This window comes from Rissa tridactyla, chromosome Z (genome assembly GCF_028500815.1).
Source record: "Rissa tridactyla isolate bRisTri1 chromosome Z, bRisTri1.patW.cur.20221130, whole genome shotgun sequence".
Classification (NCBI taxonomy): domain Eukaryota; kingdom Metazoa; phylum Chordata; class Aves; order Charadriiformes; family Laridae; genus Rissa; species Rissa tridactyla.
The window spans coordinates 42,960,128-42,978,712 of NC_071497.1; the positions used below are offsets into that span (position 1 = coordinate 42,960,128).

General features: G+C 41.3%; 1 protein-coding gene across 4 annotated transcripts in view; it reads left to right on the top strand.

Annotated features, from left to right (window-relative positions):
* The first annotated feature begins 5,304 nt into the window (after positions 1–5,304).
* The window catches only part of TUT7 (terminal uridylyl transferase 7), a 37,424-nt gene continuing 24,143 nt past the window's right edge, over positions 5,305–18,585 (top strand). For all 4 annotated transcript variants that reach the window (XM_054184696.1, XM_054184695.1, XM_054184694.1 and 1 more), the window contains exons 1-9: positions 5,305–5,406; positions 7,309–7,835; positions 11,458–11,633; positions 12,191–12,307; positions 13,311–13,488; positions 13,955–14,043; positions 15,077–15,128; positions 16,909–16,978; positions 17,850–17,976. In XM_054184696.1, the coding sequence (XP_054040671.1) occupies positions 7,340–7,835; positions 11,458–11,633; positions 12,191–12,307; positions 13,311–13,488; positions 13,955–14,043; positions 15,077–15,128; positions 16,909–16,978; positions 17,850–17,976 (1,305 nt within the window). In that variant the 5' untranslated portion in view covers positions 5,305–5,406; positions 7,309–7,339. The remainder of the gene's footprint in view (positions 5,407–7,308; positions 7,836–11,457; positions 11,634–12,190; positions 12,308–13,310; positions 13,489–13,954; positions 14,044–15,076; positions 15,129–16,908; positions 16,979–17,849; positions 17,977–18,585) is intronic.

The following is an 18,585-nucleotide window of genomic DNA, read 5'->3' on the forward strand; positions in this document are numbered from 1 at the left end:
ATTTTAGTTTCATAAAAATGACGGGAACTTGAGACAGTCTGGCATGGGTGCACTAGTGAGGAGCTTCCATAAGACTAAATGTTGTTTGACCCACCCCAGTCAGCACGCCATAAAACATGCTGGGCCTGTAGCCACTCAAACAATTTTATGGAAGAAGGTGGAAAGACAAGGCTCAGAAACGTTTCTGTGTTTGGCACCCCAGCCACATCTGCTCACAGTAATGGTTTTGGTAACTTCCGCTGTCGTTAAGGGTAACAAGAAAAGCTTCTATAAGTTGTCAGTGATAAAAGGAAGACTAGGGAAGATGTGGGCCGTCCCAGAAGGAAACAGGAGACCTGGTCAACCAGGATAAGGAGAAGGCTGAGGTACTCAATCACTTTTTTGCCTCAGTCTTCACTGGCAAGGGCTCTAACCACACCACCCAAATCACAGAAGGCAAAGGCAGGTGCTGTGAGTATGAAGGACCCCCCACTGCAGGTGAAGATCGAGTACGAGACCATCTAAGGAACCTGAAGGTACACAAGTCCATGGGACCTGATGAAATCCATCCGCAACTTCTGAGAGAACTGGTGGATGAAGTTGCTAAGCTGCTTTCCATTATATTTGAAAAGTCATGGCAGCCTGGTGAAGTTCCCACTGACAGGAAAAGAGGAAATGTAACCCCCATTTTTAAAAAGGGAAAAAAGAAGACGCAAGGAACTACAGGCCAGTCAGCCTCACCTTTGTGCCCGGCAAGATCATGGAGCAAATCCTCCTGGAAACTCTGCTAAGGCACATGGAAAATAAGGAGGTGATTCGTGACAGCAAACATGGCTTCACTAAGGGCAAATTGTGCCTGACAAATTTGGTGGCCTTCTATGACAGGGTTACAATGTTGGTGGATAAGGGGAGAGCAACAGACCTCATTTACCTGGACTTGTGCAAAACGTTTGACACTGTCCCACACAAGATCCTGGTCTCTAAATTGGAGAGACGTGGGTTTGATGATGGACCACTCGGTGGATGAGAAATTGGCGGATGGCCGCACTGAAAGCGTTGTGGTCAGTGGCTCAGTGTCCAAGTGGAAACCAGTGATGAGTGGCGTTCCTCAGGGGTCAGTACTGGGACCAGTTATGTTTAACATCTTTGTCTGCGACATAGGCAGTGGGATTGAGTGCACCCTCAGCAAGTTTGACAACAATACCAAGCTGTGTGGCACGGTCAACTCGCTGGAAGGAAGGGATGCCATCCAGAGGGATCTGGCCAGGCTTGAGTCGTGAGCCCATGTGAACCTCATGAAGTTCAACCAGGCCAAGTGCAAGGTCCTGCACGTGTGTCATGGCAATCCCAAGCACAAATACAGGCTGGGCAGAGAATGGCTTGAGAGCAGCCCTGAAGAAAAAGACTTAGGGGTGTTGGTGGATGACAAGCTCAACATGAGCTGGCAATGTGTGCTTGCAGCCCAGAAAGCCAACTGCATCCTGGGCTGCATCAAAAGTAGTGTGGCCAGCAGATTGAGGGAGGTGATTTTGTCCCTCTGCTCCACTCTGGTGAGGCCCCACCTGGAGTACTGCGTCCAGCTCTGGAGTCCTCAGCACAAGAAGGACATGGACCTCTTGAAGTGAGACCAGGGGAGGGCCACAAAGATGATCAGCGTGCCGGAGCACCCCTCCTATGAGGACAGGCTGAGAGAGTTGGGGTTGTTCAGCCTGGAGAATAAAAGGCTCTGGGGAGACCTTACAGCAGCGTGTCAGTACCTAAAAGGGGCCTACAAGAAAACTGGAGAGGGACATTTTACAAGGGCATGTAGTGATAGGACAGGGGCTAATGGCTTCAAACTGGAAGAGGGCAGGTTTAGATTAGATATCAGGAAGAAATTTTTCACTATGAGAGTGGTGAGGCACTGCAACAGGTTGCCCAGAGAAGTCGTGGATGCCCCATCCCTGGAAGTGTTCAAGGCCAGGCTGGATGGGGCTTTGAGCAACCTGGTCTAGTGGGAGGTGTCCCTGCCCATGGCAGGGGGGTTGGAACTGGATGATCTTTAAGGTCCCTTCCAATCCAAACCATTCTATGATTCTATGATTCCATGCCAGGCCATCTCCAGAGAGCGTCTTGCCAGGCAACTTTTCTTATTTTGAAGGGTCATACAGGGGAAGGCAAAAGTAACTTCCAAGTGCTGATGCAAACTAGGCTATAAAGCTATCATGTCCTGTCTTTGAAAGGTACCATAAGTAATTTTGGGAAGTTGCTGCTATTTACCTCTGTTCAAAATCTGTATACTGGTCCACATTTTGCTAAGGAAGTTCTGCATTGCAATGGGAAGGTGAATTCTCAGAAGGACCATGTGTGAGCTGATGCAGGCAGGACACTGGAACAACCACAAAACCATGGATAAAAGGCAAAGAACAAGTTTAATCTTGATACCTCACAGACTGGGGAATCTCCAAAGCAACTAGAGGCACACAAGCAGAGAACACGGCACCAAAGAATGAGAGAGAGTCCTTGTTAGCAAGAGTCCTTGGCAGTGAGAGAGTCCTTGTTAGCAAGAGCATGCAAAGACTCCCTGGTCTTGCAATTTCAAGGGCTCAAGCATAGTTTTCCAACTGCTTTGACCTTCTTCAACAGTGCAGGATTCTCAAGCGGTTACATAAGGTGTCCCTGAGTCCATCACAGACTTACGTTATCTAAGCGCAAATGTTTTACTTGGAGGCACCGAAGTCTGAACAACAATTACTGTGACATAGGTGTTTCCCAGCACCCCAGGTGTGAGCTCACTTGAGCACCTCACTTGAGCTTATTTACAATCCTCCTCGCCGATCTTCCATTGCTTTCGCACAGACCATCTGATGAAGTGGGTTAAGAACACCTATTTTCCACAAATATGGATGCAAAAGTGTTGCGTGAAAGGGGCAAAGTGGTTTTGGCAGAAAATAAACGCCCTTGCATTCTAACACTCCTCACCGAGGTGGGAGGCTAGGTGCGGCTAGGTTTAAATTCTGAGTGATGCCCAATTCAGCACTATCAGTCCAGTCACGCTTAATATGTATTAAACTGTTACGATTTGGATACACTAATAGTGGACTGCACCTTCAGTCTAGTCGTGCTCCTGAACTAGAATGGCCACTCTCGAGTCTTTGGTCGCGTTCAATGAGAAATCAAAATGACTAGCTACTAAAACAGTGCAGTTTATTTAAACAACAGATATACAGGTTCTTAGGATTGCCGGTGATAAATACACCGTCTGCAAAGCACAGGCAAATAAAAGTATTGTTAAATATACAAAACACGCGACAAAGTTATAAACAATTCAGCCTGGCTATAAATGTAGGATAGAGATTCTCTAGAGAAATTTCTAAGTTCCCCGAGGAAGCACTCGGTATAGCCTAAGTCTTACCCAAAGGCGTCCCTATGGGGGGGAAGAAAGGCTCAGCCCGTCGACTGGTCCCGGAAGTCAGTGATGGGGTTCTCCTCGACTTGTTTGCAATGGTGTCTTCCCCAATATCCCCCCTCTCTTGGGCTATTTTTATACTATTTGTTATCTTCAAGGTGGAGTTTGAGTGACTTTCGTCATACATACTTTTATTATGATTGGTGTAAATTTTTCTCACTTCACAATTAAAGGTATAGTTTACAAGAAATTCAGGGCGCACAATCAAGATGGAGTGGTTGCATCTTGGAGGCGTGGGATGAAGGAGCGTTTTGGTATTATAATGACCAAAGTTTGCACAAATGACAGCATTTCATCAAAATTTAACGAAATGTTGGCTCAGGGTAGCAAGTAGGTGGCTTATCTGTTTCATAGTACCATCTTGTTCCCGTATCTGCTATACGTCACAAGGCAAGGCCACAGAAGGTTACATTCCGTTCCGTCCCTCATGTAGCTTTGCAAGCATCCTTGTACAGGGAATCATAGATGTTGCATTCTTTGCATGCCAGCTGCAGCTGTATTCCACCTCAGAAGCCTTTTGATTTTATAACTTTCCTTAATGTGTGAACAATGCTGTATTTTTGTCCATTTTAGTAATTATTACACAAAAAGAGCAGCAGGAAGAGACCCTCCTAAACTAGGCATTAACTAAATAATGAAGGGGGCATGCAGAAACAGGGAGAAGCTGTAAGAGGAAGAGGCTGAGCAAGTGCAAGTAACATTCTGAAAATGTCACTTAATTCAGTGAGAACCGTAATTTAGTGAAAAGGGAAATAGAAGGTTTTCTTCTACAGGAAACCAGGTATGTGCCCACTTCCCCACCTGCCCAGGGTTTTCCCACTTCCTGCAATTTGTGTTTCTGTTTCTCTTGAGTCACTTGCTCTGAACATTACCTTCTTCGACTGGGGTGGTGTGAGGAAGTAACAATAGATTGGTGAGGAGGATTGTTCACACACTCAAGTGACTCGCACCTGGGGTATCGTAAAACACATACATCACACCAATGGTTATTTAGTCTTGTGTGCTTGACAAGTAGAACATCCGGACTTAGATAACACAGGCCTGTGATCGACTCAAAGGCAACTTATCAAACATGCTTGAGACGCCTGTCCTGCTTTGGAAACAATGAAAGCACAGTAGAAAACTATGCTTGCGTGAAGCCCTTAAATACAGGTGAGAAAAAGCATATTTGGATTCTCTCTCTCTCTCGGACTCTCTTGCTAACAAGGGATGAGCTCCATGGTGCCTGCGTTCCTGCTTGCGTGCCTCTGCCCAGGTGCTGCTTCGGGGATCCCCCAGTTTGCGAGGTATTGAGATTAAATTTACTCTTTGCATTTCGTTCTGGGTTTTGTGGTTGCTCCTGTGCCCTGCCTGCGGCGGCTCACACAGGTGGTTGGTTTGATGAGGCACCCAGGCTATGTGCGGTTGGGTTTGGTACCCGGCAGCGTGGCAGTGCCTTCACTCCTCCAGCGGACGAGCAAACAATGTTACGTTCTGGGGTTATTCTGCAGTATTTCCTTATATTGTGCTCTTTTTGCAATTGCTCGTGCCAGGCGCACACGACGCACCCCTTCCATTTTTGTCGGGTTCCACCGAACACTTAATTGCCGCGTTCTTCCGGCCTCGCGGAAGACCGCTCCACACCCACTCGCGGGTCCAGGGCTGGTCGTGACATAACGCCCGCGCCACCGGGAGCCCACCCGCCGACCCGCGGCCACTGCCGCCCCCGCCTCCAGTGGGTCTGTGGGTCGGTGAGTGGGTCGGTGGCAGGGGGGAGGGTAAGGCCGGGGGCAGCTCCCTGCGACTCCCCCACCCCACGGCCGAAGCGAACCTACGGCCCAACCCACCCACGCCTTCCGTGAACACCCGCCCCGCCCCGCCCGGTTCGTCCCCGCCCCGTCGGGGGGAGGTGCCGGGCTGCCGGAAGAGCGGGTCGGATCGGCGGGGCAGAGGGCTCCGCACCGCTTCCGCCGCGGCAGGAGACGGGCCACCGGCGGCCGGTGAGTCCTCTTCCCTCGGCGGGTGCGGGCCCGGCGAGGCCTTCCCCGGCAGCGCGCGGTTTCCCCCAGCGTCCCTCCGCTCCGCACCGTCCCGGGCCTGGGCCGCGGCCCGCCCGCCCCCGCCTTCCCCGCCGCTCGGCCCGCGGGTCGTCCGGCTGAGGCGGCGGGGCAGGGCCCAGCCGGCCCTAGTCCCCCGCCGCTGCCCCGCGCCGGCCGCCTGACCGGCCCGCCTTCTGCAGGCCGTTCGGGGGTCGGGCCGCAGGGGGCTGGGCTGGGGGCCTTCGCCAGCCGGTGGGAGGGCTAGAAGCGGGAGGGGGCCGGGAGCTGCCGCCTGGGAGCAAGGGAGCCGCGACCCACGTAGCGTGTTTCCTGCGTGGTGCGTCCCGCGGGCGGCGCGGCCGGGGGCCCGCGGGGAGCCGTGTGTCCCCCGCCCCGGTGCGGGCCCGGCAGGCCGGCACCTCCCGTCGGGCTGGGGAGCCAGGGGACAGCGTAAACTGACGCTCCGGTGCCTTTCGGGGTGGCAGGGGAGCGCGGCACTGTCCGGGCTGGCGGCTGGGCGAGGGTGTTGCTGCTGGGGATCGTTCTGAAACAGGCTGGTTTTAGGTCACTCTGGAAATTCAGATGCGACGGCGGTTTCTTTCCTAAGATTGGACGCGGGTTCACTTTGTGCGTTTGAAACTTTTGTTTCATGTCTGAGCTGGAATAGCTGCAACTCCACGGTCGTACATAACCGGCTCTCGGGTCTTTAGGGCAGGACTCCTACTTGTTCTGTCACTTACGTGACAGCAAGAAAACCTCTGTTTAAGAGGAGGATAAATACTAAAAGCCTTAAGCCTATAGAAAGCAGGCACTGAGGTGCCTGAGGATGTCTTTGGGGCCTGCATAACTTAAACATTTAAGAAAATCAGGTACCCTACTCCCATATTAAAGGCAATAGGAGGGCATTTCCTGCTGCTTGTAAATGCCCTTCAGCCTTCGTTGCATCCTTAAGCACACACATTTCTTTTGAAAGAGAAAACTTTTTTTGTTTGGTTTTATGTGGCTATATTTAAATTGAACAATATTCAGTGTCAATGTGACTGCTGCCACTTTACAGTCTCTCCCAGCTAGCTTCCCATTTCACAGTCCACACGGGTTTATGCTAACATTGGAGTTATAGCTCCCTGGAAATGTTTTATGATAAGAACATGGATGTGACCAGGGGAGGGGGGCGGTGGGCAGAGGAGACCAAATTGGTAGTCCAGATGTTTTAGAGAATACTAAAATAGCATGAAATACCAGTGCTTAATAACGAGTAATGTGAGACCTCAGAACGCTGGTATAGGTAAAACGTGCAGAGTGCACTGGGAGTGCAGCATAGTTTCTTAATCATTGTATCGTATTTGCCTGACAGATAGATTGTTACTCAACTTCTACATCTCTAGCTCCTCTGATCACAGTTTTCATTCTTAACAAGGTGAACAGTGTCTACTGTGGGGGAAAAGGGAATATTCTGATGATACTGAGTGGCTTTGGGGCCATCCTCATTATTGTCTGCTACATATTCTACATACTACAAAGTTTCTTCTGTCATTCTTTCAAAGCTGAGACTCCTCTGTGGACTCTTAAAAGTAGTTATCTGTCCTAAAGGTGTCTAGATATAAATGCCTAAATAACCCATAGGCTGTCTCTGCAGTTTGTGAATCATCCATAGGTTTTAGACATTTTAAGAGAAGAAACCTAGCTGAGTTTTGAACTGCCTTTTGTTTGGTTGAAGCAAATTTTGCTTTCCACTAAGACTTGCTTGCCTTGATGGTATTACAGAGGCAGGGCTTTGATTGTTGAGATTTCTAAAACACATAATAACCAGTGTTTATCTCTTGATTAATTTTGAAATGCAAGTTTTAACTTCTCAATTTCTAGGTGGGGATCACTAAATTGAACAGCAATAACCATGGGAGATGCTGCAAAAACTTGCTTTGCAAAACAAAATAAGGATCAGGAAATTTTACATCAAGAAGAATTAAAAGGAAGTCCCTCACAGAAAGACTACCGAGTCATGGATGAATACAGAAATGGCCATAGCAATAAAACAGATACCAGCCTGCAAAAGAAAAAGGGAACACGATATGATTATGGAAACAGTCCCAGGCGAGGGCCGCGTAGTGTTTTGAGTAGCCCAAATTCACTTAGAAACACAACTTACAGTCAAGGGTCAAAGTTAAGTGATATCCAGAGAGACCAAATGAAGAAGTGGGTGTCTGATGACCATCGTGGTACTTCTGGCAGCTGGAGAGAGTACAGATCTGTTGCCTGGATTCCTGCACATAGCCGGAAAAGAAAGGACTCTTTTCATGAGGTTGAAGGTGCTGGAAACAGAAATGTAAGACAACAGCTTCAGGAAGACTTAATGAGTGAAGATGTGCCAGACATGCAGAAAGGAAGCTCTGGTAATCAACATGTTTGATTTTACATAACTATCCAGTAAAATATTCACATATTTTTAGTCCAATGGTGATTTTTGGTCTGGGGTCTTCTAACACCTGATTCGATTCTTTTTCTATGTCCAGGCAGGCAAGCTGTTGACTACTCTTACCTTGTTGATCTACAGTCTCTGCTCACAGTTGTAGCCTCCTTATCTTGTTTTCTTATACTAAAAGACTAAACACAGCACTGTACCAGCTTCTAGGAAAACTAATAAGAAAATTTATTCTGAAGCCTAAAGGCTTCAGCAAATCTAGCTACTTGTGTTATGTAAAGCTAAGCAAACAGCATAAATCACACCATAGTATAACCCCAAGTAGCTTATTCTAAGTAAAATTTATTTATTTAACCCAAACTAATATTTCTCAACAGAGAAACTTATTCATGAAAACTGAGGTACTGCCATATAGGAAAGGGCAAGTGTCTCTTAAAAGTGGAATTAAAAACATGGTACACAACTTCGATCTTGGGAGTCCATTCTGGAAGAAATAATAATAACCTAGTGTAAGTATTTGAAAGCTAACAAAGAAATCAGTAGCAGTAAACATGGATTTGTCAAGAAAAATGTATGCCAAGTCCTTCCAACTTATTTCTTTGGAACAGTGACCAGTCCTCTCTGGATATGGGAAAAGCAGTTGGTAGATACTGTTAGTATTAATATTGTAGTTCTTTTGACATTCTTCTGTGACAGTTCTGTAAGTAAGCTAGAGGAAAAGTCTCTAGATGAAATTAATACAAGGGACTTGCAGAGCTAATTAGATAACTGTACACTGAAAATACTTACCAAAGATTTTTTCTAAGTGATAGGAAGCATTGAGCAAGCATCTATGAGGATTCTGTTCTGTTCAATGTTTATTACACTATTCTGATGATGAATGAAAACAGCATGCTTATTAATTGTGTGCTTGTAAATTTGAATATGCTGTGGAGCTGGTAGGAACTGAAAGCAGAAAAGCAGGAAGGTCAATTAAAATAATTTTGCACAATTGGAGAAATGACCTACATATAGGATGAAATACAAAAGACACGTGCAAATGCCCCTGTTTAAGTAGGAATGTCAACTGTACAAATAAAGGAGGAAAAGTTATTATGAAGTAGGTTTTGGCTTTTTTTCAAAGAAGAATCTGAAATCATAGTGAATCAGAAGATGATAATGAGTAGTCAGTGTCATGGTGTAGCGAGGCATGAAAACAGACTCCCAATCTGAAGTACTCCTTTTTGTCTAAGTCTTTGGTAAACTCACTTGCTGTACTCTGTCTGGCTTTGGCACCCCACTTGAATGAATAAAATGGAAACAGTCCGAAGAAGAGCAAGAAGAATGCCAGGGCACATAGAAAACAGAAACTACACAAACTGTAAACAATCCCCAATCTTTCTGCAAAAGGAAAGGGTAGGGAGGCACGATAACAGTCCTCAGCTGTCTAGAAAGGCATTAAAAAGCTGATGTAGTAATCTGACTTGCATATTTCCAGTAGATGGGACAGAAAGCAATGGGCCTACGATTCAGCAAGAAAGGTTCAGATGAGGAATAAATGGAAAGTTTCTAATGGTCAAGGTAGGGAAGTACTGGAGAGGTTTTTCTGGACCGCTCATGGAGTATGTACCTGAAGGCCTTTAAGAACAGGTTAGGTGAGCATTGCTTAGGATTGACAAAGTTGATTTCATCCTGCTGTGAAGCACAGGCATGGCATAGCTCACCTCTTGAGGTCACTTCAAAAGCTCTAATTCTATGTCAAGTAGCAAACAATTATTAAAAATGTTTCTTCTAGCATTTCCTTTTATTTGAAATCTTTTCTGTGGTTATCCCTTTCCTTTACCTTTATGCCTTTTTACTGCAGCTCATAAGGAAGGAGTTTACCGAATCTCTGAGACCCTGATTTTTCTGCAGGAGCTTTAACTTTAACTTTAACTTGTCTTTAGTACTTTATTTAGTCATTTACCTATACTACTGCAACTGCCAAATATTAGAAGTATTTATTTATTTTATAATTTTTTAAAGTTAATTAGTGGTTACAGAAATAATTGGCAAGTAGGTAGTTGTCACATGCTTTCCTGCAAAGATGTTCATTTAATACAGTTTTTTTCCAAATTCTGTCTACACTGATAAGTAAAAGTGTAGTTGAACAGCTACGGTGGGTCGTAGGATTTTGAGCTGGAGAGTCAGCAGGGAAAATGGAAGGGATATGTAAAGTTCAGGGACTCAAACTTCTGTTTCTGCTCCTTGGAGCTTCCTTTGGACTACTGTCCCTGCAATCTGCTAAGCCTTAGTTCTCTTTATTCCGGCATAAATTTGTGCTGCTACTGAAAGAAATTATATTATCATTCTTGCTCTGGTCCTGTTTACAACACTAGCACATGCGTGCTGCTTAGTGAACTGAATCAAACTGGTTTAAAGTACACAAGTTGTTCCCCCTTTGCCAATTGTTAGAGACAAATATTGTGATCACAGGAAGGAAACTTTGTAAGCATATTTGGTAGAGCAGTTGTGTTTTATCTTCTTTTTTTTTAACAATTATTACAAATGAAAACCTCATGCTATGATAAGGGTTTTGGAGCTTAAGGAACTTGCATAAACTTTCTCAGAAGCAGTGAACTTTAGAAATTCCAAGCATCTGAACATCCTGTATAGCTGTTCAAGTGAAAGGTAAGATGTGATCTGAAGTCACATGTGAAAATCTGGTGTGTGTATATTAATTCCTGAGATGATTTTTACAGGTATTGGACCAATAGCAATCCCTGCTTCAAAATGATGGCAAAGTCTGCTTAAAAGTAGAACTGGTATTTACATTGCTTCGTTCCAGAACTTTTGCTGTAAATATAACAAGCTTTCTAAATCATGTTTATTCTGCCAGTTTTATAGCTTTATTAAGCAATGTGTGCAAATACTTGGCAAGTTCATTTATTGACTTACGTAGCCAATAGAGGTTATTAGTTTGTTGGGGTTTTTTTCGCTTGTCTATTTAATAATGTGAAGGCAATACTGATCCATATGCCAGTTTAACTGAAAGGCAAGCAGCATTAACAGGCGGTTATTGCTGGTGGTAATAAATTGTTGTATGCCAGCTAAACCATGCCAGTGCTATATCATAGTGCTGTTAGCTCTTACAAATCATTCAGATAGGTCTACACTCACTAATTCGGTCATATTTGTAGTGGTCTATGGGTCAGTTCATTTTCTAGCTTGTTCATCTACCTAAGCCTGACCAAGCATCCCAAAATGTTTATTCTGCCTTTTTGTCATAATGACATACAGGTATGTCCCAACTAGGCAGTGAAATCTATTGCATTTAGTGTTATTTTTTTGCCAGTTCTAACAAAGCCATCTAAATAAGGTTGGTGACTTGGACAGGAGAAATCAATGGTTTTTAATGGTTCAGAACAAAGGTACTATAGATTATGATATAAATATACAGCCTTGCTATTATCAGACTTACACAGAACAGAATATGAAACAATGCAGGGTAGATGATTTGTATCTTATTTGACTCACACATAAGTAGAATGGTAATTAAAGAAGAAAAACCAAACAAAATGCTTTGTGGTACTCTGAAGTTATTTGACATATTTGCTTTCCTAACTCTTTATAAGAAATGACAAAGCTTAAGAAACTAAGAAAATTGAGAAGAACTAGACAAGATGAACATGATCAAGATGAAGTGGATGGTCCAGTCATAGATGAATCTGTGCTGTCGGCAAAAGAACTTCTAGGGTTGCAGCAAGCTGAAGAACGATTGAAGCGAGACTGCATTTATAGACTGAAGAAGGTGCCACTGTCTTTACTTCTATAGTCCTCTCTTATTTTCTTGTCTGTAAATACAATATAGCGGGTACACTTCAAGCAATTTCTCTGACTGTAGCAGGAAAGTCTAGTTATAGAATTGATGTAATGTACAAAATGGGGGCTATTAATGAATTGTCAAGAGAAGGCAGGTTATTCTTTGGGGTTTTGCTATGTGTCTTCGTTTGGCAGCAAGTTAAGCACAAAAAATCGCTGCTCCTTTAGTTCATGAATTAACATCAGATCACTGCATGCCAGGGCAGTGGACCAGAAAGGTTTTATTGTATATTTGTTCAGTTAATATATTCTTCCATGGGCGTTGGGTAGTTTCCACTGTAAAAGACAAGGCTTGATTGACCAGTACCACCATTCTGCTGGCATTATTTTTGATATGCAAACTTTTGACTCTAGAGATGAAGTTAGGAAAGCTAAAGTGAATATTTCTGGATTTCAAAGTTAGTCATTCAACTTAGCAAGTGTATTGAGTGAAATGAAAGTGGTATCTTTCTATATTTTAGGGGTTTTTTACTCTCTTTGTTTTAGCAACCTCGAAGCTACCCGTCAGCAAAATATACCTGCAAATTGTGTGACGTTTTGATTGAGTCAGTGCCTTTTGCTCATAAACATATTAAAGAGAAAAGACACAAGAAGAGCCTAAAGGTGAGTTAAGGACAAGAAAAAGTATAAAATGCATATTTATGAAACTGTCTTCACCCTACTAATGACAATGAAACTATACTGCTTCGAACATCATTCCACATTTATTTTTTTACTGTGTTTGAATCTTCTTAAAAACTCTTATTTAATCATATTGGTAAAAAGAGTAAACTTGGGACTTTGCTTCTGCTCCCAGCTTTGTAATATAATTTGTACTTTTTCATGCCTATTGTTACATTAAAAGAAGTCCTCATTTAAAGTGTAACTCAGTAATATTTTGTTGGTGGTGACTGAAGTATAATAAAAAACAACTGACTCTTCTGTTTTGCTGTTCTATAATTCTTCTTGTAGGCTACTTACGTGCATTCTTCTTGGTGTATATTTCATTGGCATATTTCAACAACGAAGAGTTTTGAACAATTCCAGGGCAATGAGGAGTAGCAATAAGCAAATATAGTTGGTATGGCAGAATTAGAAATTATAACCTATGTATCATCGTGAAGATTTCAGTTCAGAAATACAGTAAAAATTAAGAATTGTGCAGTATTACAGACTTGTTTATATGTAAAGGAAATAGGTTTGTTTCGAATATAAACATCAAAATAACTTCCAGGAAAACATAAATTTTACTTTTTTAATTAAACATCTTCTGTTCCTTCTACTTTCTCAGCTTGGATTGGACAAAACTATTTGTCTTCTGCAGCTTTTCTATTTCTTCCTTTTTAACTCCTACCCTTTCCCATGTCACAGGTGATGAAAGAATTGGTGACTTTTTTTTTTAATATTCCAAATATATGTTTACATACCTCTACACATTACCGAAGCCTCCTGGAATATCTAGTTCTTCGTTCCTGTTGCAGTTTCTCTGTTGGTGTTCTTTCTTCCAATTACCTCCATTATCTCGAAAACCTGTGGTGGTGTTACTTGGGATGAGTTGCAACATTCATTCTAGCACATTAAGCAACTCAAGAAAATCATTAAAACATCAGTCTTATTGTCTTTAAAGGAAAAGCAAGAAGAACAGCTGCTGACTGCTCTGCCTCCTCCAACGCCTTCCCAGATACAAGCTATTGGTGTTGCTATTGAAAAAGTAGTGCAGGAGTTTGGTTTAAATCATGAAGATCTAGAAGAAAGGCTCAACATTAAAACAGTGATGGAAAACTTGCTGTGTCAAAAATTGCCAGGTATTATTTGCAATTTGTTTTAAATGCTAGATATACCAACTTAACAACAACAACAAAAAAAACCCAAACTGAAACAACCCACAACAGCTCATAAAGTGAAAACTTAATTAAAAACTTTGTCTAGCTAAATTCTAAAACAGTATATTTAGTTGCTACTCTGTTGAATGACATGATGTGATGCTATAACCCTGAATTAAATGACAATGGTGCTCATGACCCAAACAGGGTCATGAAAATAAACAGGATGTGGGGGGCATTCGACCTTCACGATAAGCTTTTATGAGCAACAGCATGGAAAGCAGGAGTTATTAACACAGTTCTGTGCTGTTGGAAGACACTTCTTTATTTCCTGTGGTTATGAAAACTACATGTAGGTTTAAGATCTACTGACAATGCTGTAAAGAAGCTACAGGCTTAGAATGAGTAATGAGAATGAGTAAATGCAGTATCATTCTTTTTGTTGCAGAGTGCTCATTAAGATTGTATGGCTCCTCCTATAGCAGATTTGGTTTCAAAACTTCAGACATAAACATAGATATCCAGTTTCCTGCCAATGTAAGTAAGACCGTTTTATTAAGTATGTCTAAGTGGGTTTGAATGTTTGCACCTTTATGTAGATTATAGTTTAAATATGACTTACAGTGTGGTAGTAGCACTTTTTATGAAAATGAATTAGGTAAAACAGCTATCACATTAAAATGGTCTTAAAATAGCATTCCTCACTTCATACATCAGTAATGTTCAGGCAGTATAATACAGCTTTGTGTTTTATTGAATCTTTATTCTGAAAAACTGAAAACACTTAAAACGTCTGTATTCCTACCAGTCATATGAGACAGCTCATTATTTATGGCCTCTTACAGCTGGATTAAATGGCACTCCCATGATCTTACTGGTGTAGTGATACACGCACATCGGAGTTTTTGATTGCTAGGTTAATTTGAGCTGTGAAACCGTCTTAAGTCATTTATATGTAAAGTAATTCAAAGTCTTGATTTGTCATGCTAATTGTTTCTGTACATCCTCATGCCTGAACATTGAAAAAAAAATTAAAGACTGCGAAAAGCTTTTGATTCCGTATTTAAACTTATTCCTGCTGTAGTTGATTTGACGGGTTAAAATTTAGCATTTCCTCTAGGAAACAAAGATGGAAATGTTATATGGAAAAAGAATGATCCAACTTCATAAAGTGCATATAATTTAAAAAGGCTATGATTCCAATCTTTGATGTGAGGTAGATCCAGTATGTCCGAAGGCAATGATATTTAAGTGCACTGAAATAGTAGTTCTGTTGGTGGGTTTTTTTGCACAATCAAGTCTTTGGTACAGGTTAAAATAGCTTTGCTTCAAATTACTCCAGGGTTTGGGTTTTTTTTAATTCTAAATAAGCAGAGTTCTGGTTCCTTTTGATACAATTTAGTGATAGCCAAGGATTAAGAGAAGTTTTTTCTCATTTGTTGTTTTGTTTCCTTCTTGCTGCCCTCTCTGGAAGAAAAACAGAAGTGGCTTGGGGGGATGGGTTTTTTTTCAGTTGTGAGAAAGCACCTCTTTTACACTATGAAAACAGCTTTGTTACTCTTATTGACAGATGGCTCAACCAGACGTTCTCTTACTTGTGCAAGAAAGTCTTCAGAACAGTGGTAAGAAAAAATTGCTGCCTTCACAATTCTGTTAAATGTTACTGCTTAGTAATTGTTGAATTCCGCCTCTGTTGAACAGGTAAACCACATGCTATTCTTTTTTTAGAAAGATGTGAGACTGAAAAATAGTGCAGGAAAGAATACATTGGCAGAACTAACTTTAGTTTGGTATTCAGTTTTATGATGGTTGAAGTCCCGTTGTTTGTGTTGATATGAGAAATTCCTAGTGGGAAGTTTTCTTCTACATTATAAGTGAAGATGTCATTAAACTACCTTAAGGTAGACTGTGCTGCCTTTCTTTTCCCAGGCTGCTCTATTAGCTGTGTATAGTGCAGAAGGTAGCCTAAGCTCTTCTAACATGTGCTCAGAAACTTGGTAACGTAATTTCAGGTTGTGGTCTCTCTTCCTATAATTATGTGCCCATGCCTGTTAGTGCAGTGAGGCTGTGTACAAATGACTGCATACAAACACGTTTTTTTTTCAGGTAATGAATACAACTCTATGCACTAATACAGGCAAGTAAAGTCTAAGATCTTAAAAAAATGCACTTACTCAAATCAATTCAAGCATATGCAGGCAAAAATGAAAAGATGGGAAAGAAACTCTTTTTAAATATAGATTTCAAAAAGTAGCTTTACTATTTTCTTGCCTTGCTTTATGCCCACGGTTGGGAAATCAGACCATATGGTTTCAAACTTGTATATTAAACATGCATATATTTACTGACCTAGTTTTTTCTCATTACCACCCCCATTGTACGTGCATCTTCTTGTCTGGTCAAATAACCATTATAGTCTTTGAGAATGGCGTTGTTGTTCAGCCAGACTGCTGGAATGGAGACCCAGATCCCATAAGAAGTTAAGATCTCTAATGTGTTTTGAAAGCAAGCAATATGTGTATTAACATCGTGTGCAATGCCTTTTTCTATGAGTCAGAAGATACAGGGACAGAGCATTAGGCATTTGAGGTACCCCACTGGCAAAAGCAAGAAGTTTTTCAAAGAGGATACGTGTCCAAAGGGCTAGGTAACATCAAGAAAACTTTGTTATTTCAGAATTTTTGAGTTGGGTATCTAAAATTATTTCATAGTTTCCTATCTACCTGGCCCAGTGAAACAGTGAGGCATCAAGAAGTAAGCCCAGTTTGGATCAGTAAACTCCACTAGGAGAAGGGACTGCAGTAGCATCTGTATTTTGTAGTGTTAAGATAAAAATGTAGCTGAATTGTAATTGGAAACCTATGTAACGAATAAGAGGAAAAAAAACATAATTAATCATAGCAAGAAGACATTACATTTTGTCAGTAAGCCTGTTCTATACTTACATTTCTAGATTAACAGGGAAAGTAAACTTGCATATTTTCTTTCTGTCTGGTACTGACATAGCACTGGTTTTTTTCATCTTTCGAACTAACATGTTTTTATAGATGTTATTGGTCTCTCTGTATACCTGGATTACTGAAGCCAGCACTTAACCAAAATAGACCTACTTAATTATACCTACTTTATGTATGAATTTTGAAAAGCTCCTTTTTTCTTGAGAATTCTCTTACCAGTGCTTATCACAGAGTATAGACCATACTCTTCCCATCACATATGGAAACACTTGCATTAAAAGAGTTACAAGATTAGACTATCAGATGTGCTGAGCTATTTGTTTCAAAATTAGTAATTTTATTAAGAAGTTGAGGTTCTAGCTGTACTCCTCTAGCTGCATCCAGTTCAACATATATTTTGTCAATATCATGCTTAACATGGCTTCTTTTTCTTTCTCCCACCTAGAATCTTTTATGGAAGTTGATGCTGATTTCCATGCTAGAATACCAGTGGTGGTGTGCAGAGAAAAGCAAAGGTCTCGGTTGTCACTTTGTGTGTTCTAATAGTATATAGCAGTGTAAATTATGTGTACCATCATCTGAAAAATGACGTTTCTGTACTAAATTATTACAGTTCCATGGATCTTGAAACACAAACTAACACTCATGGGCAAGTCATTCCTAGCCTAGAATAAGAGGGTAAGGGTTGTTCTGTCCTCAGCTGTGTATTTCCCAATCCCTTCAATCATTATGGCTTCCAGCATGTACCCTTACCCTTCCATTTGGGAAAACTGCTTGAGCAGAAACTTTCGTTCCTTATGGGTAATGTAGATACCATATTAAATTATGGATTTCTGTAGGGGCAATATCAGATTATTTAGCTTCACTGATATTTTGAGAACAAGTGAAAGACGTCTTATTTTGCCCATTTAATGGATATCACTTAAGATTCATGAAACATTCTATAGACAGCTACTGATATAGAAATGTTACCAGTTATTTGCTGCTACCTTTATCTTTCACTGGTGAAAATATTTCTTGTGCTATGTAAACAGCATAGAAACTATTTTCTGGTGGGCGTGGTATGGGAAGATTTTTCTGATTCATGAAGGAAATCATACTGTAACTTTTTTTTAATTCAGTGAACTAATGTCATTAGAAACAAATACTTGAATTGTATTTGAAAATACTTGTACAGAAAAAAAGTATAACGCATGTATTTTCAACCTATCCATAAATCAAATTGGTTTTTCATACATCTTTTAAAGTAGATACAGTGTCTTTGAAAGGCTGCAAAGTCTTTCCTTGCAGCCTTCTGCCACACTGTTTTGTGAGAAGTTATCTGACCTATGTCTGGTCTTAGAAAACCTCCAAGATCTTTTACTTTTTTTTTTTTTTGGGTTTTAGTGGCCTTATTTGTAAAGTGAGTGCAGGGAATGAGAATGCTTGTCTGACAACAAACCATCTGGCTACACTTGGAAAACTGGAACCTACTGTAGTACCTTTAGTGATTGCCTTCAGGTACTGGGCAAAGGTAGGAGTCATTTATATTCCCCCATCTGTGAATAAATATTGAATGAACATTGATAGTATGCTGGTGAGACTGAAGGTATGGTTTAGAAAACAGTTGTTGAAACTCTCTTTCTAAAGAGTTGGGAAAAGGATATTTAAGTTTTCTATAAATTGTAAATTTTATAAAATATATCATTTATATCATTTGTGTGTTATAACGTTCCACTAAATTTCAAAAGTGGAATTTTAAGCTTGCTTCATCCAGTGGCCTGCAGACTGTAAGTATCCTGCTCTGTTACGAAACAAGTCAGAGGAACGTGAATTACCAGTTTCCCATAAACTTAATTGATCATGAAAAAAATGACAGGAAAAAGCTGCTTGTTTCCATATGTAGATGAAAACTTTCTTGTGAATTTAAAGAACTTGTTCCAAAACTTTGTGTGCCTACAATTAAAATATGATTTAAGAAAAAGCTTGAAAAACTTTTGATTTGTACTATATCTACATAAAACAAGTCATCATTTTTCCAAAGAGGCTGTATGCTGTCTGTTTTGCCAGTCTGCATCCTATGGCTGTCACACTGAAAATAAGACATTAATATTGTGACTGCAGTAAATGCACAGGCCTTGAG